The following is an 18,365-nucleotide window of genomic DNA, read 5'->3' as shown; positions in this document are numbered from 1 at the left end:
GTAATTATAAAGGACAATTTATTGCACCACCAAAATTGCTAAGCAAATCTTTGTTGAGGAAAGTCACACTCGGTTGATTGGAATTCATACATTGTTCTTTCTCACGCAAAATTTCTAAAACAAATTTTACTCTTTCAGCGTTAAGACTCAAGACTCTCGAGTCGCAAAACAATAAGGTATCAGATACGTACGTGTTAGAAATTAAATACATGTTAACGTGACTAGTTCACCATAATAAGTTATAAAACTGTGGTTTGTCAGCAACAATTGTTGTGTGGACCCCAATAGTGCGTATATCGGTTGGAAATGAAATTTCATTGGGTATATGAGAAACTCCATATTAATAATTAATAAATGGGGCTAAACGATTCCGGACCAGTGGTTTTGGCCCAACGAGTTATTACTTGCTAGCTGGTTGAGGCGGTTATATTTAGCGGGCAGGGCCCAACACACACCATGGCAGAGTATTCGCGAGACTTTTCTCGCATCCTTTTATCCCTTAAGGGTGAAACCCATCCTTATATCCCCTAATAAGGGGTTGAAACCCAACATCAGGATGCGTCATGACGTTTGATGGAGTACCTGGATAGGGTCGAGGATGACAAAGTGATAGATTAAGCTAGGATCAGAATGATAAGTACTAGCGAGACAAGTCTCACATCGCCTAATGATCTTCGTGGTTGTGTGTTTTAAGGCTGACGAGGACATCAGGACCTAAAACTGGCTGACGACGAAATCAGGGCCTAAATGGAGGGAGTATGTGATCTTGGCGGGAGGAGGTGGTGAACACCAATAAGTCCCACAATCGGGAGGAAATAGTATTGATTATTGGGTTTATATATGAGACTATGGACTACTAGTAATAATAACTGGAATTAAATATTTTGGGCTAGTGGTTTGGAGCCCAACGAATATTACCTGTAGCGAAGGTTTCAGTCGTTACAGTTGTATTTAGAAAAGTTAACCAAAATTTCTTACTAACCTAAATACGTTTGATTGGTGTCTGCTCTTTACGAACTAAAAGCGACTGGAGCATCTACTTTTACCCGGTTTTTTCTGATCACCAATCTTACCCATCTCTCTCTCTTCTCTCTCTCTCTCTGCTCTCTCTCTCTCTCTCTCTCCCTCCCCCCCACCATTGCCAACCTTCTGAGTTTTGAGCAACGGTAGAAGCAAGGAGGAGAGAGAGAGAGAGAGAGGAGAGGAGAGAGAGATGATCGATTGGTTGCTTTAATTCAAGGTACTTTTTTGTTCCCCCTGTTTTTTTTTTTCTCCTTCTAGAAATTATTCAATTATTATCTTCATAGATGTTCCCACAGAGAAAAAAAAAAGAGCAAAAAAGAAAATCTACTTACTCTTACATCTTTTGAGATGCTCATTCAAAGAATGAATTAAAACATCTGGAATTGATTTGTTTTCCAAATTTTGTTTACATGCCAGCATACTTTATGATTTATTCTAACTAGGTGTTAAATATTGTGAATATAATAAGGCTTGTTTTGGTTCACCATTTTTTTGAGTATGAAAGGGAATCGGTTTGATCAAATCAGTTAATTTTTTTTGGTTCGCATGGAATCAGTGGAATTTCTCTTCCGGACTGGAATGGGAATGACCCAATTAGCCTTCAATTTGATTCCGGACTTTTAATCCGATTGAAATTTCATTCCGGAAAGCCCACTAAGATTCTCTAAGCCCTTGTAACCATCTCACCCCTCCTCTCTCTTCACCTCTTTCTTCACAAAAAAAAAACAAAAAACCCAATCCTTCTCAAAATCCTATCCCTTAACCACATCAATAAAGTTTTTAAAAATAAATTTGATTATTTTTTTTGGAAACTTATTAGAGAATAGTATTATATTTTTCATAAATTTTAAATAATATAAATTTATATTTGAGAGTAAAATTAGTATTATAGTATTCTATAATTTTTTTAGTTTATACGAACCAAACAATGAAATATGAATAACTCATTCCAATTCCCAATCTACAAATAAACCAAATGTCTTGGAGGAGTGGGTCATTCCAATTACCATTCCAATTCATTCTCATTCCATTATCAATTCCAATTCCACCATTGAACCAAACAAGCCCTAAAAGTATTAACACATCATTTTTTTTGCAGTTTAATTAAGATTTTTAAGATAAATAATTATTTCACATAATATCATAGTAAAAGATATATTCTGAATTTTGAACATGAAATATGAAATGAAATTCGGAAAAAATTTCATCGGGCTAGATCAAAATAATTGTTTTATATTTTTTTCACGCATTTAAAATTTTATCCGCTAAACCAAATGTAGTATCTTATTCAAAGATTGAGACGTTACACAAATTAACTTGAGAATAAAAAATGATTTATGAACCATAGGAAAATTAAATTTATACTTAATACTTGCTTTAAAAAAATTTGCAAAACTACTTAAAGTAAACAAAAACAAGTAGTTGATTCATTAATACTTAGTCCTCATGCATGGAAGTACTTTTCATTTATACGAATGTATGAATAGAGACATACGAGGAGGAAAAGAGTAATTCATCTCGTAAGTCGCTTACTTTTTAGATAATTTCAAGAAAAGCCCCTATTTTTCATCTTTTATTACAAGTCGCTGAGTTTTTTTTTTTTTCCATAAATTTCTCAACCGAATTTTTTTGGATATATTTAATAATATACTATTAGATCTTTTAATTTTAATTCTTTTGTGCAAACTTGCACTTGTGTAAACATTGTATGCGCATCTCCTTACTATAATTTTACGCTCCCTTGCCTAATAATCTATCCTTATAAATTTTATATACACGCCAAATTTTTAAAAAAATGAAATTATAATTAAGGCGAGCTTAAAGATGTGACATATATATAATGAAACTCGTTTAATCTAAAAACTCACGTGTATTGGTACATATAATACATATAAACCTTTTCCTCCTTTAGTAATTATCAGATGTGAGACTATTCACATGTAATCTCTTGACAATTTTTTTCTTCACATGCCAATCAGCCAGCCAACTCCCCCTCAAACTTAGTCGTTTTAGGCTCGTCTGAAGGATATGCCCTTCAAATTCTTGTGCTAGTCAAGAATTCATGGAGCCCGTGTGCCTGAATTGTGCCTCTCATGTCCAACTATTCAATTGCATCGACTATCTGAGTCCATATGCCACGCGTGTGCCTCTCGGACTCAATTCTTTTGAGTGCATCAATTCAATTGCACCATACCATTTAGACGAGTAGCCCAGAATCATTAAAACATCAACTTTGATACCATTTGTTAGGATTGAACTTAATCATTTTCTTTCTTTCTTCCATTTTTTTGAGAAAAGGTAGCGAGCTACCTACTTCATTCATTAGGCAAAATGAACTAAGCATACATGATGGAAGCAGTCGTGGCTTGGCTTCCAAAATAAGTGTAAAAAAAATAAGCCAAAAATAAAAAGAAAAATAAGAAGCGTGGGAGAAGGCGCTGAAGAAACAGGGAGAGGGACTTAGGATAAAGAGACTAGAGAGAAGAGTCAGTGAACAGCAGAGGGCTCCCTTCACTTGGATAGCAAATGTTTGACACAGTCCAACGAGCAAGAAGAAACCGTGGGTTTCTTGCGGAAGATAAAGTTGTTCCTCTCAATTCAGACCACCCACCAGACAGCCGACAAGAGGGTTAGGCTTCTAGTTCTCTTTCCTGCGTCGGCTAGGCTAATAGCCTTTCTCTAAAGACCTCGAACTTTCTCCATGGGCTTAGTGTAAATGGACGAGCCTTCCGCATTGAGAAATAAGTATCAGACAAATACACAATGGCTAATAAGGTGGTCACATTTTTCCATGTCGAAAGCGCAGAAAAAACATTGTTGATTCATTGGTATGCCGTATTTATGTAGACGGTCGTCAGTTAGAAGTCTCTTTCAAAGTAGTAACCAGATGAAGACTTTTATTTTAATAGGGATTTTTAGTCGCCAAATAAAATGACTCATAGGATCTCTCACTCCATTGTCTGAAAGGAATAGGTAGAGAGATTTGACGGTAAATTGTTGGTTTGTAGTGCATTGCCAGTTAACCGAGTTCAACCTGCGGATTGGACAGAAGGGCTGGAGCAGGACCTAAAACTGTAGAAGCTGTCTACGACTCTGTGCGATATGATTCGCTGCAGATCTGCGACAGATAAAATGCCATCTCCAGCCGCTTGAGTTCCAGCACTGTGCCACTATAACATCTTTATTTCGCAGCCTGTCATGAATCTCCAAAAACTGTGTACTCAGAGGGGTTTCCCCAATCCAGATGTCGTACTACAGCCTGATATCTTTGCCGTCTCTGAGCTTGTAGGTTGCGCCGCATTTGAAAACGTCTCGGCAGCGCAACACATTTCTCCACCATTGCGAATGAGGCACGAATGTTCGTCCGTAGCGTAAAGGCCTTCTTCTATTGTAGTAGTGTTCTCACCAGTTTATTCGAGAGCAAGGCAGGGTCATTGAAGAATATCCACCACCATTTGGTTAAAAGTGCCATATTCATCGATTCCGTGTCCTTGATCCCTAACCCACCTTCTGTCTTGCTTCTACAGACAAATTTCCAACTTACCAGGCAAGCTCCCCTAGTAATTTTGGTGTAGCCTTTCCAAAAGCATGCCCTTCTTAAAGCTACAATGCATTGCAGAACCCACTTAGGGGCCTTGAAAATGGAGAAGAAGAAGAGCGGCAGGTTAGTGAGAACGGAGTTGACGAGGATGAGTCTTCCTCATTCGGAGAGGAGCTTTGCTTTCTATCCTTCAATTATTATATTGATACGATTGATGACTGAGGACCAATTCTCCTTTCTCAGTTGCTTATTGTGCAGAGGTAAGCCCAGGTAGCAAAAAGGGAGATTACCTACTTTACATCCCAATATAGCGGCGAGTCTCGATGCTTTGCGAGGATTGTTTTCCAAGAAGTACAATTCAGACTTGTCTTTATTGATCCTGAGTCCAGAGGCCCATTCGAATATTTTTCATACAAACTGGAGATTTCGTAAGATGCTTTTCCAAGGCTCATAGAAGAAAATTGCCTCGTCAGCATATTGGATAAGAACTATTTCACAATCTTCGGAAGGACCGATTCCGCGTAGAAGCAAGTTCTTCCTAGCTCTTTCTGTTAGCCTAGAAAGACAATCAACTACCAGGAGGGAGAGATAGAGGGATAGTGGGTCCCCTTGTCTAAGGCCCTTTTTTGTTTTAATCTATTTTGTCGATGTCTCATTCACTAGAATGGCAACTTTAGCATTGCAGATACACTTTGCAACCCAGGTCCACCATTTGTCATTGAAGCCAAACCACATCATTATGCTCTTCAGAGACGACCACCTGCCATTGTCGAAGGCTTTTTCAAAATCAGCCTTGATACTGACACACTACTTTCCTATTTTGAAAGCAACTAGCTCGCTAGATGTGACGAACGAGTCCGCCAATAGACGGTCTTTAAGAAAGGCCAACTGCGAGGGCGAGACAATAGTTGGATCACTTGAGCAAGCCTATTGGCAAGAACTTTGGAGATAATTTTTTGCATTCCATTTATGAGACTGATAGGTCGAAAATCATTGAGCCTACGAGCTCCTTCCTTTTTAGAGATAAGGCAAACAAAAGAGTAGTCTGTCGGTTCAGTGGAGAGTTTGTCCTCCTATACGTCGATGAAGATCTTGAAGATGTTCTCTTTTGACAGTTTTCCAAAAAGTTTGGAAGAAGATTAGCAAAAAAACATGCAGCCCAGGAGCCTTGTCACCTCCAAGTTGGAAGGTTGCTTTTTTGACCTCCTCAAGAGAAAATGGGGATGTAAGAGCTCGGGGGAAAGTAGTCTGTTAGACTAATATAGTCCACTCCAGTCTCCGAGGGACTGTGATCTCCTATCTTGTTGTTTGAATAGTCGATTAAATCTATGACAGAAGTAGGATCTCTTGTGTACATCATTGGATATGTGTCGTCCGTCGTCGTCTTCTATGACATCAATCGTGTTGGCGCGTCTTCGACCGTTGGCTACTACGTGGAAGAATTTAGTGTTATCGTTTCCTTCCTTGAACCAATGCTGTTTAGCCCTGATTTTTCCAAGGATTTCTTCCTCCTCTAAAATTAGCTGGAGGCGCTTCTTAAGATCAACCCATTTATCCTGGAATTGCTGGATCAGATCCTGTAGTTCTTCTAACTGATCGATTTTTTGTAGCTCTTCCTACAGGTGTTTCTTGGAGATAGATATGTTGTAGAAATGCGTCTTGCGCCATTCCTTAATTCTTACTTGACAATGTCGTAGTTTAGCGGTGATAGTAAGAATGGCTGAGTCTTAGCTGGGACTTCGTTCCATTAGAGAGGAATCTTTGTTGGGAATCCGGTACTCGCCCCGGTACCGGATCTCGTGAATCCGCAACCCACTCCGATACCGACTGCTGTGGATTCGGTACCGATTGTTGGGATTCCGCAACGGAAGCGTTGAATCGGGTTTTCACCATAAACCCGTCTCCTCAGCAGAAGCTGATACAATCATAAAACAAAAAAATATGCAGGTAAAATAAGATTCATTAAATAAGAGAAAATTACACCTGACTCCTCTTCTGCACAGAGTAGCTACAACCCGAGCTCTCTCTCTGAATCTCTCCTACCCTTCTCTCGTCTTCTATACTTCCAGAAGACAATCATCCGCGCGCACCCATGCACTAGGTGCACTAAATAACTCTCTCTTTCTCTTTTTCTCTCTCTGGTACGGCACCCAAGAGGCATTTTCTCTCTCTCCCGTACTCTCATCAAAAAAAGAGCACCATCAAGAGCTATTTATAATGCTCCACCAAAACGTACCCCAATCCTAATATATTTAGGATTTCTACTCCAATTAATATCTAAATCTATCTTAATTAATCTCTAATAGATTTAAATATTAATCCTAATCTAGTTAGATTTTAACCTCTGATTAATATTTAAATCATGATTTATCTCCAACAGATTTAAATATTAATTCTAATCCAAGTAGGATTCAATTACAAATCTAACCAAATCCTAACAATCTTTAAAAGAAAATCTTCTTTTCTCAGCCAAACCGTCTTGAATCGGAATCTTCATGATGCCAAATGAGGTCCGAAAATATGTTCATTACTTTTCTACTCTAAGTATTCCTTTTTCTTTTCAATTGATTTTTGGTAATGTTAAAGTCCCTACAGACGACCCAGTTGTTAGAACATGAGCTTTTGAAAGATAAGAGTTTCGAACAGAATTCATCTTTTCCATCCCAACTTGAGGTCCGTAAACATTCGTGAGAAAGAAGGCCTTCCCGCTTGTAAGGTAGGTCAATAGTAGAGTGAGGGAGTGCTTTCTCATAATCACTTCTGCATAGCGAAAGTGATTTGAGTCCCAACAAGTAATTAGGCCACCGAAAGCCCCTATGGTCAGAAGGAAATGATATTTATCAAAATTTGATTCGCAGCATGAGCGAAAAAAGAAGTGAGATACGAAATCCACCTTAGATTCTTGAAGGCAAACAACAGAACGATGCAGCTTAGAGATAACAGACTTAACAAGACAGTGTTTATGAGAGTCGTTAAGACCTCTTACATTCCAACTAAAAATGTTAAGCATCAGTAAAAAAGATAACACAAAGATTGATGGGTAGGAGAGCTGTTTTCCAAGAGATCGTAAAAAACTAGACTTCAACAGACATGAACTGTTGCAATTCTTTAGCTTCAGCAGTAGAGAGGTTGACGCCGCAAAGAAGGGCTTCTCTTTGATTTTTTTGCTTGACAGTTTGCGAGCAGCTTTACTTTGGCCGATCTTCTCTCGAAGTCGGGATTTTCTTGTCATGGCCCTCCCTAAACTAGTGCAATTAGGCAGGTTGAGTAGTCGAGTACTAGTCCTAGGGGAGTCCGAGGCAAGTTCTCCGTCAGTTGGATCTAGGGGATCAAGATCCCTTCCAGGGGCTCCATAGTTAGTAAAAGAGAGGAATCTGAAGGCCCCGTATAAAGTCCAGGGTTCAGTCCTAGCAAGACCATAGATGGGCCCACCATAAACAGTCCAAAGCAGGCCAAAGTCGGGGCAACAAAGGGGCCCAACTAGAAGTAGATAAAACTCAGAGAATTAAAAAGGCCGGCTCTAGTGGGGGCGGAAGATCGAGGCCCAAATTGAGAGAGATAGGTCCAGGCACTTGGAGTGAAAGAATCCTACCGGTATTAGTGGGATTGGGTCCCAAGGAGAGGGCTCCATTATCCACCGCTAAACAGGAGCTCGAGAATCCCAAGGGTGGACAACGGCTACTGCCATAAAAAGTTCCACTTTTCTCCACAGTCTCGAGACTCCCGTAGTTTCCATTCCTATGTTTGTAAGACTAGCGCGGATCCCGGCGCATAACTTGTGAGGCTCCATTTAAGAAAGTGGGAAACACAAGACAAAGAGGAGGTATAGCCGAAGGAAACATTGCATGGTTGATGCACTCTGAAGATTTTGTATGTTTGATAACCATTAAGTCCGATTTCCCAGAAGGGGAAAGGTCAAGCTTTTGAGAATTCGAAAAGGAGGTTGAACAATCAACTCCTCTTTAAAGTTCACCGTCGCTCGGAGAAGCAAAAGCAGATGGCGCCGGTGACAGTGCAGGGGGGCCGCGTCCGGCTGGTGGGTCTCTTCTACGGCAAGCTGGAAGGTAGCCACCACGCACTTTGTCTCGAACTTTCGAGGAGTTCCAGGAGTCGTCTCTATCAAAGCCGTCGCCGTTCATTGAACATCGCGCTTCAGCATTACCGAAGTCGCGACGATCTACTTCAGTTGACCTTGCATCAGGGTCATGGTGATATGAACGCTCATTATGAGGTGGAGGGGGATTACCGCGTCCGTTGTTGCCACCGCGTCCCCACCTATCTAGCTATACCAAGACCGAGATAGATATATCACCGAATGTAATCTCTAGATTCTCAGGGATGTTGGAGAGGTGGTTCACGGTGACGAGGCATCGATAGCAGGAGAGGTTGATCATGCGTGAGGTGAAGTCGTCCGCTCTAATGAACCTTCCGAAGCCACTGATGAGAGCTGCAACAATACGAGATGACCAGCATTCATAGGGGAGACTAACCAGTCGGATCCAGACTTGATAGGGAATCGAAGAGCGTCGTGCACTATTGTACAGGTTCCAGGCAAATCATTAAAATTTGAAATCCCCCAGGCTGATTACTTCACGCTGCATGATATAGTCGCTCTGGACCCATTTAGGAAGGAAAATGACATAGTCTCTTTCGCTGTTACGGGCAACGTGGAAGTCGGTTGGGTAGCCATCGAAACGGTTTGCAAGGCCGTCGGCAATGGTTTCCTGGGGGAAGTGGCCAAGGTTCACCGGGGGGGACCACATCGGCAAGTATCGCGTTGCGTCAATGATTTTGCCGGGCAAAGAAGTCTTTAGAAAGTGGAACGAAAGAGCTCAAGTAGGCCGGGCGAGCGTACATAGCTCTATAGATGTCCATCGGCAGTCGATTCATACAGGCCCGTGCTTTGTGCCCTATTTTGAAGCACCGGGCACACCGAATGGCATCTCGACATCGGGAGACTCTATGATCTCTTTGGAGGCACCTAAAGCACTTGTCGGAGTGGGAGGTGGATCGGTTGGATTTGCTGTGGCTGAAGAAGTGGGATCGTGAGTAGTTTCGGGGTGGAGCAGTGGAAGCTGGACAGAGCAATGCGTCTCTGTAGGACTTCTTATAGGATAGAGTAAAATGCATGTTGCTCGTATAGTGCTCATCAGGCCATGTCTTGTCATCGGCCTGAAAGTTGTTTCCAAGCTGAGGTTTAGGAACCACACATTGTCCAAGGACTAAAGAAGAGTCGTCCTTGCAGAAGTAGGTAACCGTAGTTAAGGCTAGCCCTGCGGCATCTGCCCAGAGTACCTTCTTGGTGGAGGAGCTTTGGTACGTGGCTAGCTTAACTCCGTTACTCAAATGGTGAAAAGCTCGTTTGAGCCCTTACTCAAATGGTGAAAAACTAGTTTGAGCCCTTGGAATCTGCGCTCCAGTTCTGGGTCTAGCTTAGAGTGAGGAGAGCGGATGGTTTCCCTCCAAGGTCCACCCCAGTCCTGGTGCTCCGCCTTCTGATAGTTCCTGGGCTCCGAGGTCTCCACGACATTCCCTCGTCGCTTCGTCTCCGTCGTATCTTCCTTTGATGTTTCTACCGTGGTCCCTCTACTCGGCGACTCCACCGTCCTCTTTCTCCTCGTCGTACTTCCAGGACTCCGAGGTACGCTCACGGGGAGAAGTGTGAGAAAACATCTGTCCAAGAATGCCCTTTTAAGTTCTTCTTATGAGTCACTACGAAGTCACTCATTCCACCCCATACATTTCTGGGCCACTCAGTAATTCATCGAGCCCATGTGCCTCGCTTGCATTACTCTTGTTAGACTAATTAAACGGGCCAATTATCCGACCCCTTGCACCTAATCTATGCCTCTCGGGTCTAATTAATTCTTTTGGGTGCATCAACTGGATTGCACCAAGGCACATAGACAAGTAGTCAAAGATCATTAAACTATCGGCGTTGATGTTGATACCACTTGTTAAGAAGTTCTGAGCCTAGCTTAGCCCACATGAGTCGAAAACTGTGACATCTTTAATAAAATTCATTCAATCTAAAAGTTCGAGCCTACTATATATGTTTGGGGTTTGTTAGTATATATCAATTACTATTTACTCTCTTACTAATTATCTGACATAAAACTATTTACAAGTAAACTATTAACAATAAAAGCATGAAAAGTTAGGGACTTTATTCAGAAATTCTCCTAAAAGATATCAAATTCAATATGACCAAATGATACAAAAGATGATCAGAAAAAGACATCTTAACAAAATTCTCCTATAAAAATGGATGCACCAAACTTGCTCTTACACAACTAATTAAATTATTGCCACCTATTTTAATCGTTGTAGGTGTGCAACATTAGACCTAATAGAGATTTTACTAACTAAATATATAATTATAAAAATATATACAATTTTATAATTATAATTAGGAGATGCTAGATGAAAATTGGATGAGAGATATAATCAACAATTAATTATGATTCGTAGATTAAACTAAAAAATAAAAATTAAATCATCATAACGTCCACGTGGCGGATGAAAATTAAATCATCATAACGTCCACGTGGCGGATAAAAATCTTTTGATTTGTTAGTAGTTTACCCATATAGTATAATAGTGTAGGAACCAGCGCGATGCGGCGGATATAATCATATTTGATTAAATTTAATAATATAAAAAATACTTTAAAACTCTTAGAATAAAATTATAATTTAATAAAAAATAACGAAAGATAAAAAAAATTATAGAAGAAAAAAATGTGTTACATAAAAATCGGACCCCTTTGTATCCTCATTTAGGGCATTCTCTACTAACACCGATACTTTCGTGAAATATCATAGCGCCTTCAACCCTTTTTCGGCAAGTTCTATACATTACAAATATAAGTGGTCGACATCGAGGGAGAAAGGTTCGAGGCTAGGGTTAGAGTTCGACTCACTCGATGTTGACGGTGAGAGCGAGGGCGGTGCACTTGCGGGCTCGAGAGGAGCGGACGTAGTAGGCGAGGTCGTTGTCGAGAATGCCATTTGCCGTGCCCACAGGTTTCTCGGGCAACGATTCTTAGAAAATAGAAACTAATGAGAGGGAAGTCGAAGTAGCGACGTTACAAAGAAGGAATTATGAGATGGGAAGTCGAAGAGACATACGTTATAAAAAAAAAAATTAATAAGACGGGAAGCCGAAGAGGTAGACGTTACAGGGAAGGAAAGCCGAAGAGACCGCTTAGTCATTTGGTTCAAAAGAGAGGCAATTGATGGTGAAAGATAGGCTACCACGTGGCAAGATTAGGGAAAATAATGTTAAGGTATAGGTGCGGCAAGAATACAATTAAACAAATTGTGTACATGGCAAAAGCCAAAAATGACGTTCTCGTTCTTTTATTTTTTCATTTTTTACATCAAATTATTAAGTTTTCAGTTTTTCTTTAGGAAAAATCAGCTTCCGCTTATTTTAGAGGAATATATGAATATTCCAGTAGCGCTTTTATCTTGTATCATCCTTTTTGAAAATTTGCTTATGTGAACATTTTGTTACATATATTAATTACAATTTTCTCTCTTATCACCTAATACTAGGGGTGAAAATAGTCGAATACGATCGAATTTTCACTAAAGCAAATCTTCATCCATATTTTTGTTCAGATACAAATTCGGATTCGAATATGCTAAATTTTATTACCATATCCGCTTAAAACAAATCCAGATTCAGATATGAGTTGGATTCATATTCGGATATTCTTCATAATAATACAAATTGATATGCACATATAATTATAAACTAAAACTAATGTCAATAAAACACACAATGTAATTACATGTTCACACTCGTCTTCAAACTTTACATACCTATATTTTACTCAATAAAATAACATTTTAAATAAATATAGATATAATTTTTGTGAAATTTATAGTAAAACAAATAAAAAATACGATACAAAGCCATTTCATCTTATTGCAATATATATTTACATCTCTTTTATCTTTTTGAGATCAAAATGGTCGAATACAATCGGATTTTTTAAAAAACTGTATTCGCGTCCATTTATTTCTATTTTTTGCGGAATGCAAATTTGGATATAAATATGTGACGAATATTATATCTTGGACATTCACATTTACATCTTATAGAGTTTCATGTGAAATTCAATCAGAGTTTATCCTAACCACTTTTACCCCTACCTAAGACTCTATCCTGACTTTTACACACACACAAATAAACTTTAATAAAAGATTGGAGAACTTTTCTGACATTGTCTTCAAAGTAAAGGATGTGAGCATAAATTATTCTTTTAAAAACCATATTCTCAAATCTACTTTAGTGACAAGTTAACCACCTTCCTCCTTTATCATACCAACCTACAGCTTCTCATTGTGGCACACAAACAACAAGCTTTCATGGCTACATCAAAGCAAAAGGAAGGTGCAACCACCCTGAGAGAGAAGACAAGCAGCAGCAGCACAGTCTCTTCGACCCGCCGCAGCCCGTCGTCCCGATCGTCGCTTCCGACCTCCCCCAAACGCCGCCCGGAGAAACCGACTGTGCCGTCTCGCGGGCTTACTGCAGTTACCGCAAGCACCGCCGTCGTGAAGCCTCCGTCGACAAGACGATCGACGGAACGAAATGCGCCTGCAACAACTGCCCTGAAGGAGAGAGCAGTGCTTAAGGCTCCACCTTCCTCGTCGAAAGCAGCAGCTTCTCACAAGCACTTACCAGAAAAGCCCTCAGCAAGTGCTTCTTCCAAAAGTAGAACCAGCCACACTTCATCTGTCGTGGTGAGGGGGAGGAGCCCCGGGGCGGTCGTAAAGAGGAAAGAAGCTAAGAATGGTTCATTATCAAGGACAAGTAGTGATCCTGGGTTGCTAGAGTTTGCTGCATTAAGTTTACTCGGAAACAATAAGATCGAAGAGAGTACTGAAACCACTGTAAGCATATCGTCGATGGAAGATCACTTGCCGAACGAACTACTCCCCAACCCCATTGATGCGAAAGCCGCAGAAGATGCTCCTCCTCCTCCTCCTCCTCCTCCTCATGAATGTAATAAGCAGCAGCATGAACAAAGTCCTTTAGAAAGTGAGGGAGTAGTGCATGAAGATGGAAGCAGGAGCAATGAAGAGATGATCAAAGAGGACAATATTGAAATTGCACACAACACTACTTTAGAGGATCCAAAGGGAGGAGGAGGTGATGAGGTGGGGAATTATGAGAAGGAGAAATTAATGTTGGAGGTGAAGAAGAACATAGAAAAGAACATAGAGACCAAGCATGGGGGAAAGAAGGAGGCTGTGAAGAGCAATGATGTGATAGAGGAGACAAAGAGTAAGTTGCTGGAGAGGAAGAAGAGCAAGGTGAAGGCTCTGGTGGGAGCCTTTGAGACTGTGATGTCACTGCATGGGAGTGAGGTTCAAACTGATCAAACCCAGGAGAAGGGAGGAGGGGAAATGGATTGAATCCTAGCTCTCATCTTCAAGATGCTTTAAATTTTGTAAGTGCTTGAACTAATTAATATTGCATTCTCATTTGTTCTGATCTTTCAGTAACTACTTGTAAGGGAAATTAATTTTATCCTTGATGTATACATAATTTTTGGTGATTTGAATACAATTATTTTGATTGTTTATTTCTCTGCAATATATATGGTAAATAAACTATAAATGTATGGAAATATCTTGAATTTATAAGATATCTTAGAGTGGGTGACGATATTTGTGACTCTTATTTTGATAGAAATAGAATAAGTCTAGATTAAATTAGGTGTTTGTTAAACAACAAGTAAAGAACCATGTATAAAACTTGACATTTCAAAGGTATTGGCATATTTGTGTCGTGTCCATCTCAGACATGTTTTCTAACGAATCAGATACTCTATGGATATGTGTTCACTGCGTGTTTTATATCCTCTTACGCACACTTTACATATTCATCTCATATTTGTTAGGTGTCCTTCTCGATCTTGCACAGCCATATTAATTACTAGTTTAAAGTGCGCCAAATTAAGCCCATAAAAGAGAATGTAAGCAATTAATTATTTTGTTTCCTTGCATATAGCTTAAATGGTTGTTGGGATTACTATTGTCATTTTTTATATGTTGCATGGCTGATTCTAATTGCATATAATTATTTTTTAGTTTAAAAATTGTTAGGAAAGTCCAATTGCTTCCTTTAGGCAAGAAAACAATTACGAGAGTGTATTTCTTTACAAAATTAATAATACTGCCTTTATATATAGTGTAGAGTTACTATACTTTTGAAAGCATAAAAGAGTTAGTACTTCCGACTTAGATCAAGTGTTGAATGGTCAGGATGATAGTGATCCCCTTTTAGAGTTGAGTGATTTTCGAGGAGTGAGTTATCCCCATAGGATAAGCAAATGTTAGAAATAGTTAAAGAAGTTGATTTGAAGGCTAAAAGTTGGAAGCACCAAATAAGTATCAATTTTTTTATACTTCCGAAAGTATAGTAATTCTATTCTTATGTTGTCTCTGTATCCTAATTTTTATAAAGTCTGGAAGTCACTGTATTTCAATCATGTCGCTTTCATGTCAGTGATTTTTAACCTAACTAGCTAGCTACTAACTTGGAATCGACAAACTCTCACTACAACAGAATTAGGTTATAGGGACACATATTTGGGACACTTTTGAGTAAGTGTCCCATTTATGCTAAAACTTAAAAACACATCTACTAATGCCTAAATATAAAGTCCAATCCAACCAAAAATAAAAGATTACTCTACTCAACCCACCACACCCAGTCCATTTGGCCCGATTACAAACAGAAAAAAAAAAAAAAAAATCAATTACCATCTTTTCTTCTCTTTTCACTCAATCCACTGAAATTCTAGACGAAGAGCTTTTACTGTCGTCCTCTTTAACTGTCACTATATAGCTAGCGACCCCACATATAGCAACACTTTTTAAAAGTGTCGGTAATTTTAGCTAGTAGTACTTTTTTGACATGTACCTATATTTAAAAGTGTCGCTATAGACCGTTTTTGTTGTAGTGTCTATCAAAAACTCTGTTCATATCAAAATCAAATCTATAATTAAATATCAGCTCCGGAAAAAACTCTTAAGTAGTTTTTAAATTTTTTTTATTTGTGGTTGATGGACCTTTCAACTTTTCATTCTTTTAACGTCAGTTGCTTTTCCAAATTGAACCGNTGAATCACTTAAATACCGTATAATTTTTATATTCATTTTCATTATATCCTCTATTAACATTTCCATTGAAATAGTCACGATATGCGCGCGTTATGATTCGCCGCCTTTTAGCCGTTCAAGACTCACCAAGAACAATCATGATTAAGCTCTAAGGAACCTCATGCTTTTTTTTTTTATTTTTTAAGAGATTTCGTGTCTTTCCATCTATAATTATGAGACACCTCCAACGTAAGGGCATAATACAAGACCGGGTTAATAGTGAAGTTAACAAGAACGTCCATCGAAAAACGTAGATAGAAACTATACAGTACTTAAATAATACAATTAAAAATATAGAATATGAAAGTAAAAATAATAATAATAATAAAGTACAATGAGCAATACTTTCCGAAGGAACAATCACATTTCTGCCAAATATGCAGGGACGAAACTATGTGGAGGCCAAGGTGGCCATGGCTCCCCTCAACTTTTCAATATTTGCTTAATGATCCTTCAAAATTTTTTTTTGACCATGGATAGATTTGGCCCCTCTAGCTTTTCAATATTTACTTAATAGTATGATGCCAACATAACTCTCTCTCTTTCCTAATCGACATACTCTTTTTATGGGTGAAAATATATTAATATCTTCTTACTTATTGAGTCTTTTGTAATATATTTCGATCTCTACTCTAAAAATTTTATTTAATAATTTTTTAATAAAAAATTCTTAATTAGAAAAAAATTTGTTTATTATTTATTACTAAAGTTTCTATTTAAATATATTTTGGCTACCCTCAAAATTGAATTCTAGCTTCGTTCCTGCCTATATGTGCGTCACAAATATAGAAAATCCGACTGAATGGCACACATAATATTTAAATTTGAAGAATACTCAATTTTTTTTCTTATTATTTCTTACAGTAACGAAGGATAATTAAGTACGAACGATCAAATATTTTCACGGATTAGATGCGTTATTTTTCGTTAACCCTAAAAAATCAGAGGGTGTTGACTCCATAGCACTTCTTAGCCAGGTTCTTCTTGGTGAAGTTACATTGTAGAGCATCTGTGTTGACCCTAATTCGTGAATAATACGCGAATTATTCGCGAATTTTTGAATAGCCGAATTAAACTGGAGTAAATGTATTTTTTCCAAAAGTGCGAAAAAAAATGCGTTTTTTTCTCCAAAAATAATTATCCGTGAATTATTCGCGTTTCGCGAATAATTCGCCCAAAAAAACGCCCCGCGAGTCGGCGACGCTCGTCGTCGTCGTCCTCCTCCGCCGCCGCCCTGGCCGGCGCCGGGAGCAAGAGGGCCGCGGCTACGGTTCCCGCCTCGCTCGACGCCGTCCGCTTTCGCCCAAAAAAACGGCCCGCGAGTCGGCGACGCTCGTCGACGTTGTCCTCCTCCACCGCCGCCCTGGCCGGCACCGGGAGCAAGAGGGCTGCAGCTACGGTTCCCATCTCGCCCGACGCCGTCCACGACTACGTGTGCCTTCCGCGGAAAAAAAAATCAATAGGAAAAAGGCGCGGCGTTGCGCGCAGAGCGGAGGCAAGGGCACACACGGTGGACCGGACCTCCCTCTCATTTTATATATATATATATATATATATATATATATATATANATATATATATATATATATATATATAGTTGGGCTGGGCTACTATCAGTAGCAAAATCCTATTATTGCTACCAGTTTTTTAGCCTTTGGATCAACTCTTTTCATTATTTCTAACCATTGGATTAAATACTATAACCTAGTGAGGACCACTCAACCCTAGGAGGACCACTCAACTCTAACCGACTAATATCATCCTGACCTTACAATTTTTCATCCAAGGGTTAAAAACTTGATAGCAAAAAAAGTGTTTTACTATTAATAGTATTCCAGCCTAATTCTATATAGAGTGAAGCTACTATGCTATTGGAAGCACGGAGCCTTCCGTGCTTCCAGCTCGTTTTCGATGTTGCGGCTTTTGAATCGTCAATCGGCTCCATTAAACTTGATCTAGAGTGATTGAAATATCTAGAAAATAAATTTTATGATTTTACGATATCATTTGCCTAGTAAACGAAGGGCTCAAAATCAACGGCTAAAAATAAAAATCTTACAAAATGTAATAATATGACATTAAAATTTTAAATCAAAGATATTGATCTTGTTTTATATAGTATAAAGAATTTTCTATCAAAATTTTACGTAATTTGGATATTTTTACACCGTTAAACTTGCAAACGGCTCACTACGACCATTGAAATTTGTTGATTTTGAGCCCATTCGATCACTAGGCAAATGATATCGAAAAATAATAAAATTTATTTTCTAGGTACTCTAAATACTCTAGATCAAGTNGCTTTCAATGAAGGGGAATGTGGTTATTTTATTGTTTTATTGATGAGAAAATGCTAAGATAAAACGTGGAGGTGGGTTTTCAGAGAAACTAGGATTTTTTTAGGGAGAAGATCCGTTGTGGGGTCATGATCATTAGTTGATGCCAGCGTCTGAGAAAGCCACGTTGCGTGTGTGATTTCCTATGTCTGTGTCACTTTGAGCAATAAGGCAGGTACACTCTAAAATAAAATATATACTTTATACTCATTCTATCTCAAGATCATTAATATTTTATTTATTATATTAATTTTTTTTTTTAATATAGATTATTATGAATTC

General features: G+C 38.9%; 1 protein-coding gene across 1 annotated transcript; it reads left to right on the top strand.

The window, feature by feature from the left end:
• LOC109711384 (verprolin-like) lies at positions 1,213-14,183 on the top strand. Its single transcript, XM_020234394.1, has 2 exons — positions 1,213-1,240; positions 12,910-14,183. The coding sequence occupies exon 2, from the start codon at positions 12,943-12,945 to the stop codon at positions 13,993-13,995; it is 1,053 nt and encodes a 350-aa protein (XP_020089983.1). The 5' UTR covers positions 1,213-1,240; positions 12,910-12,942; the 3' UTR covers positions 13,996-14,183.

This window comes from Ananas comosus, linkage group 6, assembly GCF_001540865.1.
Source record: "Ananas comosus cultivar F153 linkage group 6, ASM154086v1, whole genome shotgun sequence".
Lineage (NCBI taxonomy): Eukaryota > Viridiplantae > Streptophyta > Magnoliopsida > Poales > Bromeliaceae > Ananas > Ananas comosus.
The sequence above is the reverse complement of the archived record's forward strand: the minus strand, read 5'-3'. Positions and strand labels throughout refer to the sequence as shown.

Bases quoted from the DNA above. Each gene is read 5' to 3' on its own strand.
- LOC109711384 (XM_020234394.1), top strand. From the start codon at position 12,943: ATGGCTACATCAAAGCAAAAGGAAGGTGCAACCACCCTGAGAGAGAAG.